Source organism: Hemitrygon akajei, chromosome 1, assembly GCF_048418815.1.
Source record: "Hemitrygon akajei chromosome 1, sHemAka1.3, whole genome shotgun sequence".
NCBI classification, from domain to species: Eukaryota; Metazoa; Chordata; class Chondrichthyes; order Myliobatiformes; family Dasyatidae; genus Hemitrygon; species Hemitrygon akajei.
The window spans coordinates 102063551-102081649 of record NC_133124.1 but is presented as its reverse complement, the minus strand read 5'-3'; the positions used below and the strand labels follow the sequence as shown (position 1 = coordinate 102081649).

The 18099-nt window shown below is 39.5% G+C and overlaps 1 protein-coding gene across 1 annotated transcript in view; it reads left to right on the top strand.

Moving 5' to 3' along the window:
- The window catches only part of LOC140729155 (DNA topoisomerase 1-like), a 40118-nt gene that overhangs the window by 1640 nt on the left and 20379 nt on the right, over nucleotides 1–18099 (top strand). The window contains exons 2-6 of the mRNA XM_073048610.1: nucleotides 3513–3628; nucleotides 6048–6169; nucleotides 6602–6724; nucleotides 12094–12281; nucleotides 16192–16336. Coding sequence (XP_072904711.1) covers nucleotides 3513–3628; nucleotides 6048–6169; nucleotides 6602–6724; nucleotides 12094–12281; nucleotides 16192–16336 — 694 coding nt within the window. The remainder of the gene's footprint in view (nucleotides 1–3512; nucleotides 3629–6047; nucleotides 6170–6601; nucleotides 6725–12093; nucleotides 12282–16191; nucleotides 16337–18099) is intronic.

Below are 18099 nucleotides of genomic sequence, written 5' to 3'. Positions count from 1 at the left end.
TAATTGAGCTTTTTAAGCCATCAGACTAAACACTGCACATCATCAAAAACACATCAACCCTGTTGTGAAGCATGGTGGTGGCTAAATCATGCTGTGGCAATGCTTGGCTGCTATAGGCCCTGGAAGGCTTGTCAAGGTAGATGGTTAAAGGAATGCAGCAAAATATAGGGAAAACCTGAAGTATTCTGCAAGAGAACAGTGACCTGAGAGATTTTTTTTCTCTCTCAGCATGACAATGACCCCAAGTTTAAAGCCAAAGCTACACAGGAACGGCTTAAAAACAGTGGCCAGGTCAGAATCCAAGATCTCAATCCAATTGAGAATTTGTGGCTGAACTTGAAAAGGGCTGTTCACTCACAATCCTCATGCAATCTGACAGAGCTTGAGCAGTTTTGTAAAGGAGAATGGGGAAATCTTGCTGTATCCAGACCTATCCGTATAGACTCAAGACTGTAATTGCTGCCAAAGATGCTGCCAAACACTGACCTGAAGGAATGAATACTTCTGCAATTAATTTGTATTTATATTAACTTTATATTTGTAATTAATTTAGATCATTTTGTAGAGATCTGTTTTCACTTTGACATGAAAGGGTTGATCAGTGTCAAAAAAAGCCAAATTAAATCCACTGTGATTCAATGTTGTAAAGCAATAAACCATGAAAACTTCTGGGGGAAGGGGGAGGTGAATACATTTTATAGGTAGGGTCAGTTTCTTCTTTAGCCCTTTACCTTTTCCACCTATGCCATCCCTGTTTCTCACTTCATCCCCTCCTCCAGCCATGCACCTCCCTCTCATCAGCTGCCAGCATTTAACTTCTCCACCCCCCCCCCCCCAACACACCTTATTCTGGCTTCTGCCCCCTTTCCTTTCAAGACCTGATGAAGGGTCTCAGCCTGAAATTTAGACTGTTTATTCCCCTGCATGCTTCCTGACTTCAGTTCAACCAGCAGTTTGTGCCTGTTGCTCAAGATTTTCAGCATTTGGAGAATCTCACTTGTGTGGCATGCATGGCTGTATTAATTGAGGCAATGAGTTCAAGAGTCAGGAAGTTGTGTTGCAGGTTTATAAAACTGATTTAACCTACACCAAAGGTATCGCATTCAATTGTGATCCCCTCATAATAGGAGAAGGATGTGGTGGATTTGGAGAGGTGCAGAAGAGGTTTTCCAGAATGCTGCTTAGTGGGCAGGTGCTTAAAAGGAGAGGTTAGACAAACTTGTATTTTTTCTGGAATGGCAGAAGCTGAGGGGAGACTTGATGGAAGTTGTAAAATTGAGAGACCTAGATAGACAGCCAGTATCATTTTTCCTGGGTTAAAATACTTGCACACAGTTACACTGCTCAGCCCAAAATGAATGGGGGGAAAGTTCAAAAGAGAACTGTTAGCATAGATTAGTGGATTCCTGGATGTGCTGTCAAGGGTTATAGTGGAGTCAGACATGATGGGGCATTTAAGAGGCTCCTGCAGCAAAAGGAGGGATGTGGTCTATATGCAGAAGGATTTAGTTTAATTAGGCAGCATAACACTTTGGGCTGAGCAGCTTTTCCTGTGCTATATTATTTTGCTTTACTCCGGAAAGCTTTTGTTTTCAGTCCTGGTGAATGAATGTCATGTGGGATGAATAATTATGAGACCGTATTGTATTTACTACTGGAATTGCAGCAGGTGTGGTCAGCTGAGAAATTACAGTAAATTAATTTAATGGACAAACCTGGAGTTTGCTTCAGAGAACCTACTTGACCTGGTGGCGCAAGTTCTTAAATAATGTTGATACAAGCACCAAGCATTTTAAAGGCTTACTTTTGCATGAATTTCCCAAGGACAGCATAGATTACACAAATGACAATTATGAAAGTGCTTCCCAAACAAATATTCTGTTCTTTATGTCACTGTGTATGTCCAGTCTTCTGTGCATAGGTGTTTCAAATGCACCAAGGAGTTTGGAAGTTATGTGGATTCTACAAGTCCCTACCTTTTTTCCCCAGTTTTCTCCATAATCAAGGCCTTATGAAATCCAATTTCTAAGTGTTATTTTTATCTTCCTCAATGGTAGTAGAATACATTTCATTCAACTCTGAATGTATCCAGTGAGCATAGCATTTGCACACACTTATAGACAATATTTTAGCCTAGGGAACAGTTTTCACATTCAAGCCAGCTGATAATCAAATAATGTATCTGAACTGCAAGTTTTCTTAAATGACAATCATTCTAGGATCAAGAACTGACTTATGTAACAAAGATGCATTCCGGTATAATCACAGGGGCCAACACTTGTCCAGAGAGTATCTCATTAACTGGTTATTGCAGCAACAGAACTGCACTGAATCAACAAACAGGATAAATGAACAATAAAAAGGCTAAGGGCTGTAATCTCCAGCAAGTACAGTACAGTCGGCCTTCCTTATCCGCGGATTCAACCGCGGACCGGGAAAACCTAGAAGTTCTCTCTCCAGCACTTGTTGTTTGAGCATGTATGGACTTTTTTCTTGTCATTATTCTCTAAACAATACAGTATAACAGCTATTTACATAGCATGTACATTGTATTAGGTATTATAAATAATCTAGAAATGACTTAAAAGTATAGGCATTCCCCAGGTTATGAATGAGTTCCATTCCTGAGTCCATCTTTAAGTCGGATTTGAAGTCGGAACAGGTACATCCGGTATCATTTAGCGTCAGTTAGTCAAACATTTTTCTTAGTATATAGTACATATTTTACCTTTCTATGCATATAAAACACTTAAGAAACATGCGTATGTCAATAATTAAACCACTGCTTTGCTTAGTAATAATTGTAGCTTTCATCGGGGCAGTGCCTTTCACATGCTCCATTAAAATCATTCCGATCATTGACCAACTGTAGCCTAACGCTTTTCCAATGACCAATGGCGTTTCACCTCTTTCTGTTCGCTTTATTACTTCCACCTTATTTTCAATTGTGATCGTGATTATTTACGTGAACAGAAACACTGCGGATTCAGAGCTGCTACGCTGGGTCCTAATGTCCACCGCACGGAGACATGTTAAATAAAGTCCGGGGTTCCGCTGGGTCCTAAAGCACGCCACATTGAGCCAGGTTAAATAAAGGGACTTGAGCATCCGCGTTTTTTGGTATCCGCGGGGGGTCTCGGAACCAATCCCCCACGGATAAGGAGGGACGACTGTGTTTCACAATTGGGGGAGGGGTGGGAGGAAAAGTGCTTTCATTGGTTCAAGTGGTATAAATCTTGCCTCATAACTTGTAATATAGCACATTTTGAAATTCTAGAAAGGCTGGGGATAGGAGTTGTATCATGGTCCAGCATTTGAAAAGGATAAAGTAAGTAATGTACCTGGATCCTTCACATCATAACTTCTTAAGCAAAAGGGAATTGTTCCTTATGGGTGCATTGAGAAATACTAATTGGTTGATGATCTTTTCCTTAACTTAAACATTAGTTATTGGGGAGTAAAATGGTCTGATCTAACCTGCACCCTCTGGAATTTGTACATTCTATCATCAGGTGGGAAGAGGAAATCTATGGAGATGGTGTAAAATGGATGTTTCTGGAACATAACGGTCCATTATTTGCACCTGAATATGAGAACCTTCCCTCAGGTGTCAATTTCTATTATGATGGTGAGTAGTATTGTGCTGCCAGTTCTTAATGCACCCGTAGTCTGGGTTGGTTCATAATAATATTCTAGAATTTGTCATTAAATAGAACAGTGATGACAATTTAAGGTGAGAGGAGAAAGTTAAATGGGATCTGAGGGGTAACTTTTTCATGCAGAGGGTTGGTGGTGAACATCAAGAATGAACTGTCAGAGGAACTGGTTAAGGCAGATTCAATAGTATCATCTAAAAAATACAGATACATACATGGAGGGTGTGGCTTAGAGGGATATGGGCCAAATGCAGGAAATTGGGGCTAACTGGGTGAGTACCAAGTTCAAGTTTAATTGTCATTCAACCATATACATGAATTTAGACTCCAGCGCACCCACTGGGCCTCTGCTCTCAATCTCCCCTGGGTGGCTACAACAGGCAACCTTGCTGCATGAGGGCATGGTGTGCGTAACGGCCAAGGCTGCCCAGTTCCCACACTGCCAGTCTCATCAAAGAACCAATGAACTGAATTTCCTGTATTTCTACACTATCATTGCCCAACAGGATCTAGCAATCACAAGAAAAACATCCGGAACAATCATTTGCAATGTTTCATTAGACCGTGCACTGCCTCGGACACCTTCCTATAGCAGGCAACAGACAGCACGGCACGTAACGAGTCTAGCTCCACTGCTATCAAGCAACTCATTGGTGGGGTAGACCTGCAATACTTGACACTCTTAATATCAGGTAGTGTCTTGTGATATTAAAGAAGTAAAGGATGAACTGGGCACCTTTGTTTGGACCCAGAGAGGCTGCTGTGCCTGAGCAAGTCATCATGATACCAGAAGTTTGAAGGTGATCAACCCTTGGAACTGTGTTTGGTATGGACTTGGCAGAAGGGTCTGCATATCTGTCATGTATTGCTCAATGATTCCAGAGTGTCAAATGAAATCATTTGTGAGGAAGGTGCTTTTCTCTATGCTTGTGGAATATAAAAATGAAAATCCTCCTCAAATTTTCTCAAGTACTTAGATTAGGGAAATGATGAAATTGACATATTTGCAAATTCAGATTGCAAGTGGTTATAATTCAAATAGTTTGTATGCAGTGTGGTTATTTTGCATGATGCAAAATGTGTCTCAAAGAAATATTTGATCACCTGTTGCTTTCAATGTTGTCCCTGTGACTGGGTTTCCTTTGAGTGCTCTGATTTTTTTGCCTTCCATATTCTGTGATCCTACAGGTTAGTTGATCAGATAGGTGTAAGTAGACAGTGCAGTTCATTGAGCATGTGCTTGAATCTTTCCCTCAATCTATTGAAATCAGAATGTCTGTTTTGGATTCAGGAACTGGGACATGTGAATGATGTGACCTCCGCCCCCTTTAGGCCAACATTCCCAGCTTTGGGATTTGAACCACAAGACTCAAAGCTTCAGTGAATTAACCAGTGAGAGTGGCACAGTTGCTTCTGGCCAGGGAGTATGGGAATCCCAGTGTTAGTGGAGAGTTATTCCCGGTGATGCCTGTCTACTACCACTTGATCTTTTTGTAACTTTGCTATCTAGCTGTATCCCCTTTTTTATTTAAAGATTTCGTATTTTCATGTTCTCTGTTTATGTCTGATTTTTTTTTTGAGGTGGTATTCAGGATAAAACGAATGATTGACTTTGTCATACTTCAGTTTAAAAAAAGATCATCAGCAGTACAGACACAAGAAATGTATTCTTTTCAAAGATTTCCACTAGATAGTATGTATCCATCTCAGCAGATAGATGATATCTCCCTTATTGCACTTGTACCTTTTGCTTTATTTACATGGACCAGATTCCACTATCTGAAGGAGGCTTTTCTCATTTTAGTAATTTGCACTCATTTGAGTTAATTTGCACATTGTGCATGGGCATAACTTCAGTATCTGAGAAGAAAAGGCAGGCAGTTTGTGAATAGTTTGGTGATTGGGCATCAGATCTGCAACAAAAATTTAAAAAGAACTGAAATACTTACCAGTACATTTTTAAGATGCAAAGGGAAGCCAGAACACCTGAGAAATGAATAGTCATCATCTGAGGTCAGGACTGAATACATTTCAGAAAAACTGAGAAATACTCAGCAGGTCAGGACTGTATGTGGAAAGGGAAAATTGTCACGTTTCAGAATAAATATAGGGTTATTGATCTGAAAAGATGGTCTTGTCTCTCCACAGTTGCTGCCTGATGTGCTGTGTCCTTTACATTTTGTTTGCATTTCACTTTCCAGCATCTGCAGTTATTTGCTTGTCGATCTTAGATTCTGTATTAGTTTCTAGTTCTGCAAAATAAAATTATAAGGTAGTCAGATATTTCCTTAATTTTATTCCAGTTTAAATGTAATTTCACCTCTTCAGTTTGCAATAGCTGTTATTTGCCTCTCTAATTTTGATAGCTTGTTTTGTAAATAATTTTAAAAGGCAATCAAATGAAGCTGACTCCTGCAGCAGAAGAAATGGCCTCCTTCTTTGCGAAGATGCTGGATCACGAGTACACCACAAAGGCAATTTTCAGACGAAACTTTTTTGAGGACTGGCAGCAGGTGTGTGTCCTTTTAATTTGATAAACCTATTGATTTTCGTGGGGGGGGAGGGGTTGCTTGTAGATTATGTGGCTGCTAGCCACGTAATTATTTAACCATGATGCCTCGGGCATCGTCATTACGGCAGACCTGATACTATCCTTTTTTCTCATGTGCTCGTGTCCCATTTGAAATCTCTTTTTGAAGTTGTATGTTATTTAGTTGCTGAATTTGCTGTGAATTAGTCACTGAATTTCAAATACAAGTCATTGCAAGTGATGTGCAATGCCACTACTCCATGACTTCATTTAACACAAAACAATTTGTGCCTGGATACTAAGGTTTTGGCATAACAAGTCTGAAAGCAATGTAACTACATGTTTGACCTGATCTGAGCGGTAGATCCTATTATAATTGTATCTCATTTACTTTTGGATTTGCTTTTGGTTACAGGAAATGAGCAGCTCGGAGAGGATGACAATCAGAGACCTAAATAAATGTGATTTCACAGAAATCCATCGATACTTTACTGAAAAAGCAGAGGCCAGAAAAGGATTGCTCAAGGAAGAAAAACAGGTAGAAGCGTGTTTGTCAAGTAGAAAAGTATTTCAATTATCCAATCACTAAGATAATTTATGCTGAGGTACAGCCTAATTCTATTAGCGGCATCCCTGGAAAGCCATTTTAGTGAACCTATAAAGTCTATACAGTCTCAGTTAAATTCAAACCTTTGACTTTAAATGAAACTTGTACAAGGTTAGAAGGTAATAAATAAATATTCTGCTTGCTCAAGAAGGGAGAGGAAAAAAAACATAATAAAAAAACCCAGCTAGAGCCTATGGTGCTCTAAAATGATTGTGGAAAAACTTAAAGCTGGTAAATTACGTGTGCTGTTTGCCAAATAAAAGAACTCCATTTCTCAATCATTAGTTTAGGAGATTTGTTCTCAAGTTAAAGGTCTTCTACACTTTTATCCAACTCACTTTGGAAGAATGAGGGATGAGTTTATTCAAACATAAATGATTCCTTAGGGGACTTGAAAAGATAGATGATAAGATGCTTGTGGGGATGTCATATTACAAGATAAGGGATCAGTCATTTAAACTGATTTGCATAGAAATTTCCTTTCCTGGAGGGTAATGAATATCTGGAGTTATAGAGACATGGAACACTACAGCAAAGAAACGGTCTTTGGCTCATCTAGTCTGTGCTGAACCATTAATGTGCTAAGTCCCATCAACTGGAACAGGACAGCAAATGCCTCCTCTGTAATCTGTACAGGATCCATGACCTCGCTGCTGCATTGCACACATCTATAGACTGTGTCTGTGCCCTGTCTAAATATAGATGCAAAAAATCCATGTAAGATCTCTCCCATCTCTTTTAACTCTATGAATATATTTCCACTCTGATCTTCCAGGGGAGCAATTCTGCCCCTTGTTATCCTTTTGCTCTTGAAATGTATCTGTGAGACCCTTGGGATTCTCCTTCACCTTGTCTGCTAGAGCAACCTCACGTCTTCTTTCAGTCCTGCTGACTTCCTGAAGTATTCTCTTCAATTTCTTATACTCCAAGTACCTCATTTGTTCCTACCTGCAATGCACCTCCTCTTTCTTAAACATCTCTCAAAACCAAGGTTCCTTAAGCCTGTTAATCCTTGCCTGACAGGAACATACAAACTGTGTACTCTCAAAATTTCACTTTAGAAGGCCTCCCACTTACCAAGTATGCATTTACTAGAAAACAACTGATCCCAATCCAAACTTGCCATATCCTTTATTATACCAATTTAGAATCTCAGCCCAAGAATTAGATTGATTCTGTCCATAATTACCTTGAAACTAATGAGCTCTCCAATCTGCCCTGACTGAGCACTGAAGTGACATTTTCCCTGTCTATTAATGCCGCCCCTCACCCTTTATTCTCTCCCCGCTCTATCATGTCTAAAGCAATAGAACTCTGGAACGTTGAGAGTTGCCTATCCTGCCCCTCACTAATGGCTACAGTGTCATAATTCCACGTGCTGATCTATGCCCTAAGCTCATTCACCTTTCCTACAATATTCCTTGCATTGAAATATATGGTAGCTCAGAACTTGAGTTCCCACCATGCTTGACCTTTTGATTCCTGACCTTGTACTTAGGCTTAACAATATCCTTCTCCACAGGGACTAAGTGAAAGGACTGGGCCTCCAGAGTTGTGATCTCATGATTGCTACCCATGCCTCGTTCTAGTGAGGCTGGTAATGGGAAGGTCATATAGTTTTAAACATGTGACTAAGGAGGTGATGCAGGAGGGAGGGCTCCAGATTTTTGGATTATTGGGCTCTTCCAGGGAAGGTGGCAACTATACAGAGTGGACAGTTTGTACTGGGGGGGGGGGGGGGGGGGGCGGTATCCTAACAGGAAGGTTTGCTGGTGCTGCACAGGTTGGGGGAGGGATGGGAGAGTTGCAGGGGGACAGAAACCAGAGTGCCAGAACAGATAGTGGAGTCCTGCAGAAGGATTTCGGCCCCAAAACATTGACTGTGCTCTTTTCTATAGATGCTCCAGCATTTTGTGTGTGTTGCCTTACTCCCTGAGCTCTCTTTGCAGGACCTTATTACCCATCCTAGCCACGTCATTGGTACAAACATGAACCCCACTGCCCCCAACTTAAGAATACTGTGGACTTGATCTGAGATGTCCCTGACCCTGGTAGTCAAGAAGCAATGTACTATCCAGGAATCTTGTTCTTGTCCACGGAACCTCCTTTCTGTGTGCCTAACCAATGAGATTTCTATTACTACAGCTCACCTCTTCTCTCGTCCCTCACCCCCTTCTTGGAGCTGCAGAGCCAGACTCGGTGCCAGAGACATGACCATTGTGGTTTTCCTCTTTTAGGACATCTATCTTCTCTCTTCTCCCCCCCCCCCCCCCCCAACAGCGTGAAGATGGCTGAATTTGTCATGCAAACATCGGTTATAATCGATATCTGTACCCGGCTGGAAGCCCTTGAAGAGTTTGACTATCCAAAGTATTTAACCTGCTCCAAATCATTATTAGCTGAACCACATTGGGAGTAGATCAATTACCGTATTAAGGATGTAAAGAGAATATGTACTTTATTTAATCTTGAATGGGAAGTCAAGCATGAGAGGCCAAGTAGCCTACCTTTTTCCTTGTGTTATTTGGCTCCCTGTGCTTTCTCTACTGTCATTAAGATCATGGCTGGGCTTCTGTGTCAGTGCATTTTGCTACACTAATCCCATCTCTTGATTCCTTTAATATATTATCAGTATTCTTTGGATAGACTCAGTGACTGGGTCTCCACAGAGTGGAAAATTCCAGAGTTTCACAAATCTCAAGGTGAAGGAATTTCTCATCGCTGGTCTAAATGACTAGCTCTTTATTTTGAGATTAAATCTTCAGTTGTACTCACTCTAGCAAAGGAAAACATATTCCACATCTTTTTAAGATTTTGTACATTGCAATGAGACAATAGGTGCTTCTAACCTGAGAGAATTTGAACCTAGTCAGATTAATTGGTCTTATGATGAATCCTGACTACTCCCATCAGTCAATTTGCATGTCTTTCATCACAAGTAAATAAGGAGACCAGACCAGTGCATAATATTCCAGATCCTGTATAATCATCAATCTATATAACTGGAGCAAAGCATTTCTTTTGTGGAAAGAACAGAGTTTACTGAGTTTCTTAGTCCTGAAACATAAACTTTCATTTCTCTTTGTACAGATGTTGCCTAATCTACTTAATATTTATAATATTTTCTGTTTATTTTTCAGATTTCCAGCACCTGCAGGTTTTTTTTTCATCTGTTATACTTGAATCCTTTTATAATAAGGGTTAATTGCCTTCCTAATTTGTTACTCTGCAAATATGTTAATTTCCAGACATTCATGAACAAGGACCTGTTTATTCTATCCATTAATCATTACACAGTTGATGTTGATATGAGACATAAGAGCAGAATTAAGCCATTTGGCTCATCAAGTCTGCTCTGCCATTCGATCATTGCTAATTTATTATCTCTCTCAATGCCATTCTCCTGCCTTCCCCCTATATCCTTTGATACCCTTACTATTCAAGAACCTCTGCTTTAAGTATACTCAATGTCTTGGCCTCCACAGTTGACAGATTCAGCACTCTCTGGAAAAAGTTTCTCCTCATCTCTCTTCTAAATGTACGCCCATCTATTCTGAGGCTATACCCTCTTGTCCTAGACTCTCCCACTAATGGAAACATCTTCACATCAGCTGTATTTAGGTCTTTCAATATGCAATAGGTTTCAACTTGTTCTTCTAAACTCCAGTAAATACAGGCCTTGCGCCATTAAATGTCCTGTTCATTCCTGGAATCATTCCTGTAAGCTTCCTCTGGATCCTCTTCAATGCAAGCATATCCTTTCTTAGATTTAGGGCCCAGAGCTGCTCGCAATACTCCAAAAGTGGCCTGACAATGTCTTATAAAGGCTCTGTATTACATCCTTGCTTTTATATTCTAGTCCTCGCGAACTGAATGCTAACATGGCTTAAGACTCCTCACCAATACTGTGCAGTCTAATTTTGTATAATAATTCTTGTTTAGTTTGTATTACTAGCACTAATTTATTTGGTCATTCATTCTATACTTATAGATCTCTGTGTGGTTACTGCTTGTATCTTTTATTGGCCAATATAATTTCTCCTGCCTTGGTTGGTAAAGTACCCCTATTAACTTTAGCTATTCCTTTCCTTGTTTCACATCTAGAACATTTATTGCCTAGTCGACATTTGTTTCCTGCTACCATAATCTCATTGTTTTATTTGTCAATGCCTTGGAAAATGTCCACAGAATTCTGAAAAATCAAAGCTTATGGTTCAAGTGTTTTATTATGGAAAGGCTGTCTTTTCCTTTGTAAAAAAAAAAAAAAGTACTATAATTAACTTATTTTGATGGCGACGACTGAGCCACTTTTCCTGCAAGATTTTTTTGGCTTTGTTTGCTGATATCTCTAATATATTTCGGGCACCACTGTAGCGTAACAGCACGACACTATTACAGCTTGGGGCTTTCCAGAGTGCAGAGTTCAATTCTGGCACCGTTCTGTAAGGAGTCCCTGTACATCTTCACCACTAAATGTGTGGGTTTTCACTAGGTGCTCCAGTTTCCTCCCACAGTCCAAAGACGTACAGTGTAGGTTAATTGTCCCCATGATCAGGTTAGCATTAATTGAGGTTGTGTGATTGCTGTGGTGGTGTGGCTTGAAAGACAGAAAGGCTTTCTACATACTGTATCATTAAATAAATATCCCTTCATCGTTTTCTTCATTCTGCTAGTTTTGGATAAAACTAAATCACTTCCAGTTTTTTTTTAAACTCCTGTTGTAATCACTGATCCACAAAGACCCTCTAAGAAACAGATTTTTAATCATCCCTTTCTCATTACCATAATATCAGATCTGAAATAGTCAATGTTAGTTCCTTTATATATAAATCTGGAAAAATATTTTTTGTATAATATCTGAATTCCAATCTGTATATATAAGCAATGCTAAGCTGAGTGGTAATTAGAGTAAGTGTGTTCAGAAAGTTCTTTGGCAGGGTATTAAAGGTAGTGGGCACAAATCACAGATACATTCACTTTGGACAGATGTATAGTGGTCATCTTCAAATCTAAGAAAGTTTTGCTAAATTGTAAAACTAAAGGTTATGGCCACATAAATACAACAACACTAAAGCTAGCGATAAAATAATTATGTGATAATGTGATAAATATTAGTGATAAAATAATAAAATAAAAAATAATAAAATAATTATACTGATAAAATAATTATAATGTCAGCCATTTTCTTATAGTATCCAAATATAATGGGTGGATAATTTTTTATGGGAACAGCACAAGAAGTTAATAAAATAAGTGAAAACCAATGAGTTATCGGGTGAAAATTCAGCTTTTCCTTGCAGAAATTAAAGATGGAGCAAGATGCAATCATCGAGGTGTACGGCTACTGTATAATGGATGGGCATCGGGAAAGAATCGCAAACTTCAAAATCGAGCCACCAGGGCTTTTTCGTGGCCGTGGTGATCATCCGAAGATGGGAAAACTGAAGAGAAGGATCATGCCTGAAGATGTCATCATCAATTGTAGTAGGTGAATGGATTACATGATAAATCCAAAAATAAGATTTTTTTTTGATAGAGAAGCTACCATATAATTTATACCTTCCTTTTTTTTCATCTTTCTACCTTGCTTTTTTCAGCCATGAGTCCAAGCACTTTTCCTTATGAGCACATATTCTTTGTGGTTTAACAATATGTTTACAAAGGGAAACATTCAAGTGCACCTTAAATGAAGAAAATTGTTTTTGCATTCTTTTGTGTTGCAAAGAAAATTTGGATTAGGTGATAAACAGGTTGCTTTGGATTCGGTTACTTTTTAGGTATTCAGTGTTTATCAGGAATGGCTTGTTTCCATTTTGGTTTTGTGGCTACTGAGGCCGTGTGAGAACTGCAGATAAAGGCAAGTATTGCGATGTTCCTGGTAACGATCTTCAAGAATAATGATCAGTTAGACACAGAGAGAATCTACCTTCATTGGTTCACCTAACTAGTTTTGTATTATTTATGTGCTTGTTGTTATCTGTATGCGCACACACCAGGTTTCTCTGACCCTGAATAATCAAAGAATAGAAGAGGTAATACTGGGAGTAGGAGTCTATTCTGTTCCTCTGGGACCAAGGTGCAAAACACAGTACATACAACGCATAGTTACAATCCAATACAGGCACAAGATAGCACAAGTCTCTTTGTGGCATAGCCTGAAGATTGACATGTTGACATAAAGTGTGAAGTGCCTGTTTATGTAAGACAATATAATGTTACTCACACTATTGGAATATAAATAACGTGAAACTGCAGCAATAGAAGATGAAAAGTGATCAGTGTGTGAATAGAGTGTTTCTGAGTTGTAAGTTGGGGAGGTGGCAGGGCATTCAGACAGTGTACATTGTGCTAAGTGACAACAGAGCGTTAAGAAGTCTACCAACCTGGGGGAAAAGCTTGATCCTGACATAATCTCCACATTTCCAACATGGGGTCATCCATGTTCCCCCCAATGGTTGGTCTCCAGTTTTCACTGATTCTACTCCCAAAATCCTCCATCCTCTTTCCTATCAGATCATACTGATGTGTTTTGATTTCATTGGCTCAGATTTTCTTGACTGACCTGTGCCAGCTTTTTACTGTGTCTAACCCATGGCCTCAAGCAATATTATGCTCATCCCCAGATAACTTTGTTTTCTGAATCAAACCATTTCAAAGCAAGTTAGCCAGGTCAGCCAAACACTATGCTCAAGGTACTTCGGGTCACATAGTGGTCCTTCCACAGTACATAACTGAACGGTTTCTTATTTGGAAATGATCTCAAGTTTAGCAAATTATTAACAGGGCACTCATTGTGGCCACTTCTAGTTGCTCTGATCAAGCCAATACTGTTCAGGAATCCGTTCACAAAATGGTGACTGCAAGAACAGTCATTCAAGTGGCTGCCTCAATTCCTTTGAAAGCATGGCAAGAACAGATACATTTAGTTTACAAACTTCCACACTGCTTAGCTCATTCATTCAATTTTACTGATTTGAAGATTGTGATTCTTCCTGACCAACAGTGAAATGTTTCTATTGCAGTTGTGCTTCTGGTGCATTGCCTCAACATTCTTCATACCTTCCTGATATTCCTTCTCCATTTGTGTGGGGAAATACCAAAAAGTTGATGGGAATGTCGAGTTTCTTCTTTTGAGCACATCCTTGAATCTTTTCCTGTGCCTGCTTGATGATCCTTCCCCATGATAGCTCAGAATAGTTAGTTACAAGTATACAAGTAATGAGCAAGTAGGCAACATGGTCTATCTAACCAGTGTAGCCAACTGAGTGCAACTAGGGCCTCTATGTACTTTGATAATAATTTCAAAGTAAAATTATCAAAGTGCATGTATGTCACCATATACAACCCTGAGATTTATTTTCTCGTGGCACACTCAATAAGTCGACAGAATAATAACCATAATAGAATCAATGGAAGACCACTCAATTTGAGCATTCAACCAGCGTGCAGAAGACAACAAACTGCAAATACAAAAAGAGAAAAGTAATAGATAAATAATGTCAAGAACCTGAGATGAAGAGTCCTTGAAAGTGAGTCCATTGATTGTGGGAACATTTCAATGATTGGGTGAGTGAAGTTACCTGCTTTGGTTTAAGAGACTAATAGTTGAAGGGTGGAAACAGGGCTCTGATGAGTTGAATGGGAGTGTGACAAATATCACCATTGAAGTTGCTGATCGTGGTGGTGAGTCCTGGGGCTCCTGTGCCACCTTTCTGCTGGCAGCAACAAGCAGGAAGCATATCCTTGGAAATGGGGGTCCCTGATGATAGATGCTGCTTTCTGGCAACAGCATTTCATATAGATGTGCTCAGTGGCTGGGAGGGCTTTACCTGTGATGGACTAGGCTATATCCACTACTTATTGTGGGATTTGCTGTTCAAGGGCATTGGTGTTTCCATACCAGATTGTAATGCAGGCAGTTGATAAACTCTCCATTACATATCTATAGAAGTTTATCAAAATCGTTATGAATCTCTACAGACTCCTAAGGAAGCAGAGGTGCTGATGTGTTTTCTTTGTAATTGTTTTTGTGCTGGGCCTAGGTCAGGTCCTCTGAAATAATAATACCAAGGAATTCAAAGTTGCTGTCCCTTTCCACCTCTGATCCTCCAATGAGAACTGGCTCGTGGACCTCTGGTTTCCTCTTCCCGAATTCAATAATCAGCTCCTTGGTCTTGCTGACATTGAATAAGATTTTATTATGGCACCACTCAGCCAGATTTTCAATCTCCCTCTTGTATGTTAATGCATCACCACCCTTTGATTCGGCCAATGACTGTGGCGTATCGGTAAACTTGAATATGGTTTGGAGCTGAGCTTAGCCACGCAGTCATAAGTGAATAGTGAGCAGAGCAGGGGCTAAACACAAGCGTTGTGATGCACATGTGCTGATGGAGATCGTGGAGAGTTGCTGTTGCCAATCTGAACTGACTGGGGTGAGGAACCAGAGGATCCACTTGCAAATGAGGTATCTTAAAGCTTATTGATGATGCTGTGCTGTAGCTGACAAAGAACATCCTGATGTATGTATGCACCTTTGTTGTCCAAAACGCTCAGGACTGTGATGCCAAACCAACAGGTGTTCTGGACTATTGGATGGTATTGCTACCCAACACAAAATTCCAATAATTTAATTTATTTTGAATGCCACACTGAATTATGATAAATTTTCTGATGAACAAGCAATGTGGGAAGGAAGTGCAGGAACCAGGGTCCTGATGAGTTGAAAGGAGTGTGACAAAACATCACCATTGAACTAGTTGCTGGTTTCCAAATAATCAGTCAGTGGATTAATTTTAATGTACTTGGAATGAGGCCTAATAGTGAAAACTGTTATTGATTTTATTATCCAAATGTGGAATTTGGGGGATTTTGCAGACAGCATTTTTTCAATGTCTTTCTAACTGCCTTCTACAGATTTTCCAGGTCTCTGAAGCATAACTGATAGCAGGCATCATTGGTGTCAAGTAGGCCATGATTTCTCTGCCCTGTATGAGGTCCTGAACTTTAAGTACCCTCCTTAATCAGTTAAAGACCACAAAGCACTTTGTAGGCAGTTGGAAAAGCAAAGACGCAGATCTGTAATGATTAATTTCCCTAATCTGTTTTCCAGTAGGGAAATAAAGTCTGATATGGCATTTCAGTTAGTATTTTTGAATTAGCACTTTAGTATACTATTGTTTTAAAGGAAAGTATAGTTAAATTGCTTGTCGTTCTGAAGGAAGTGAGGCTAAATTTTGCAGTGGCAATTCACTTTGAAGTGATTAAGTCATTAAATTAAGGCTTTCCTACCACAATTTCATCATTTATGATCTGTATTTGATTTGAAGTAATCTATTTTGTTAAGACATATTACCTGTTTGTTAATTTTATTTTTCTAAATTAAACATTTTATCCAGTGATTCAAAGATCCCAACACCTCCACAAGGTCATCATTGGAAGGAAGTGCGTTTTGATAATAAAGTAACTTGGCTGGCGTCATGGGTGGAAAATGTCCAGAATCTTAATAAATATATCATGCTCAACCCAAGTTCCAAACTAAAGGTGTGTATTTCTTGGCAATTCCTTTACAAAATTGATTTCACTATCCTTTATTTTAACTTGTTCCTTCTCAACCCCAGATTTGCTCTTTCCCAGGAATGATTTGGTACAGAATTTAGGCTTTTGTAACAAACAGTAACATTGACAGTATAAACTAGCCTTTAAAAATGTCCATTAAGAATATGCAAGTCAAAATGCAAATTCAGCAGTAGTGTTGAATTTCAGATCCCCTACTCCCAAACTCTTCTGATATCCTACCCAGTATAGTTCCATTCGTCTACCAAACCCACTAAACAACATGACAATACTGAAGAGTATTTTGCTGAGACCCCACTGCCCCTAAGTACAATTTTGTAGGAAAACTTTTGTAGTCCCTAAAGTTGATGATGTCCTGCATTCTCCCCATACTTGTGCTCCCTCTACCAAGCCTCTAGACCCTACTGCACCACAACTGCACCCACCAGCTCTGTCCTGATGCCTTCTACAACTTGGTCATAAGTGAATAACATTAACTTTTATGGAATAGACTTGCCAACATTTATAGTAACCAATTGTCTTTCTTTTATTAAAACTCAAGCTTATCCAAGATTACGTGACTATAAGGTGAATTAGGTTAGTTGCTTCCTTCTTGAGACAGCACCTCCTGTAAATGCCTTGACTCTACCTCCATCCAATTAGATTGTCTTAAATATTGATTTGGGATTCTTACACCTAATGACCTTTTATTGATCTTTTGTATAAAAATGAGTATTTAGAGATATGGATGGGTTAGTTAGGGTTAGCTGGTACAGCATCTGCAGGAGGTGCTGCAGATTTCTTGAACTGCCCTGCACAACCCTAACTAACCAGTGGAGCACTGTGGACCAACTCTAACACAACAGTGGACTGGTCTCTGATTGTGCCTTTGGTTTTTTGGGTCAAGATGCTGCTTTTACACAATTTTCTCCTCTCTTCACTGTCTTATATAATTTGTTCGGTGTTATCTGTAGATTACGTGCCAGTAATGCTGCTGCAAGCAAGTTTTCCATTGTGCATTTAACAATAAACTTGACTGGAATTGACTTGATATAATGTATTATGAACAATCAGTTAAGACCTTTAAAGAATCCTGTAGTCATTAAGCACTATTTTACCTATCAGACAATTTCTTTGAGGGGGAAAAGAAAATTGCTGGCACTTCAATGAATTTGTTAGACATGTTGTGAAAGTGGATATGACCAGTATCAGCAATAGAAATGCTGACATTCATTTCTGCTGCTGTAAGAATATAATGTGTCAAGTGTTGCCTAGCTCCTGGACAAAATGATCTTTACGTCCGGTATTCAATAATGACAACCTTGGACAGTGTCTTTTTTTTTGTCCTCAGGTTTGGAAAGTCAAGAATTAGAGGACATAAGTTTATGGTTAGTGGAATGAGATGTAATAGGTACCTGAGGGGCAATTTTTACACCCGGCGGATGGTCAGTATATAGAATGAGCTGCCAGAGGAAGTGGTAGAAGCAGGTACACTAACAACATGTTAAAGACACCTGGACAAGTTGCATAGGCAGGAAGGGGTTTGGAAGTAAACAGCCCAAACACAGGCAAATGAGACTGGCTTAGAAAGGCATCTTGATTGAGGTTGACTAGTTGGGCAGAAGGGGTTGTTTCAATGCTCTGTGTCTCTAACCTTTGTATAGAGCGTATTTCAGTGTCATCAGGAAAGCTGATTTCCCCCAACACCTTTCTGCCCCCACACATTTTTTCTCCTTCAATTTCATAGCTCT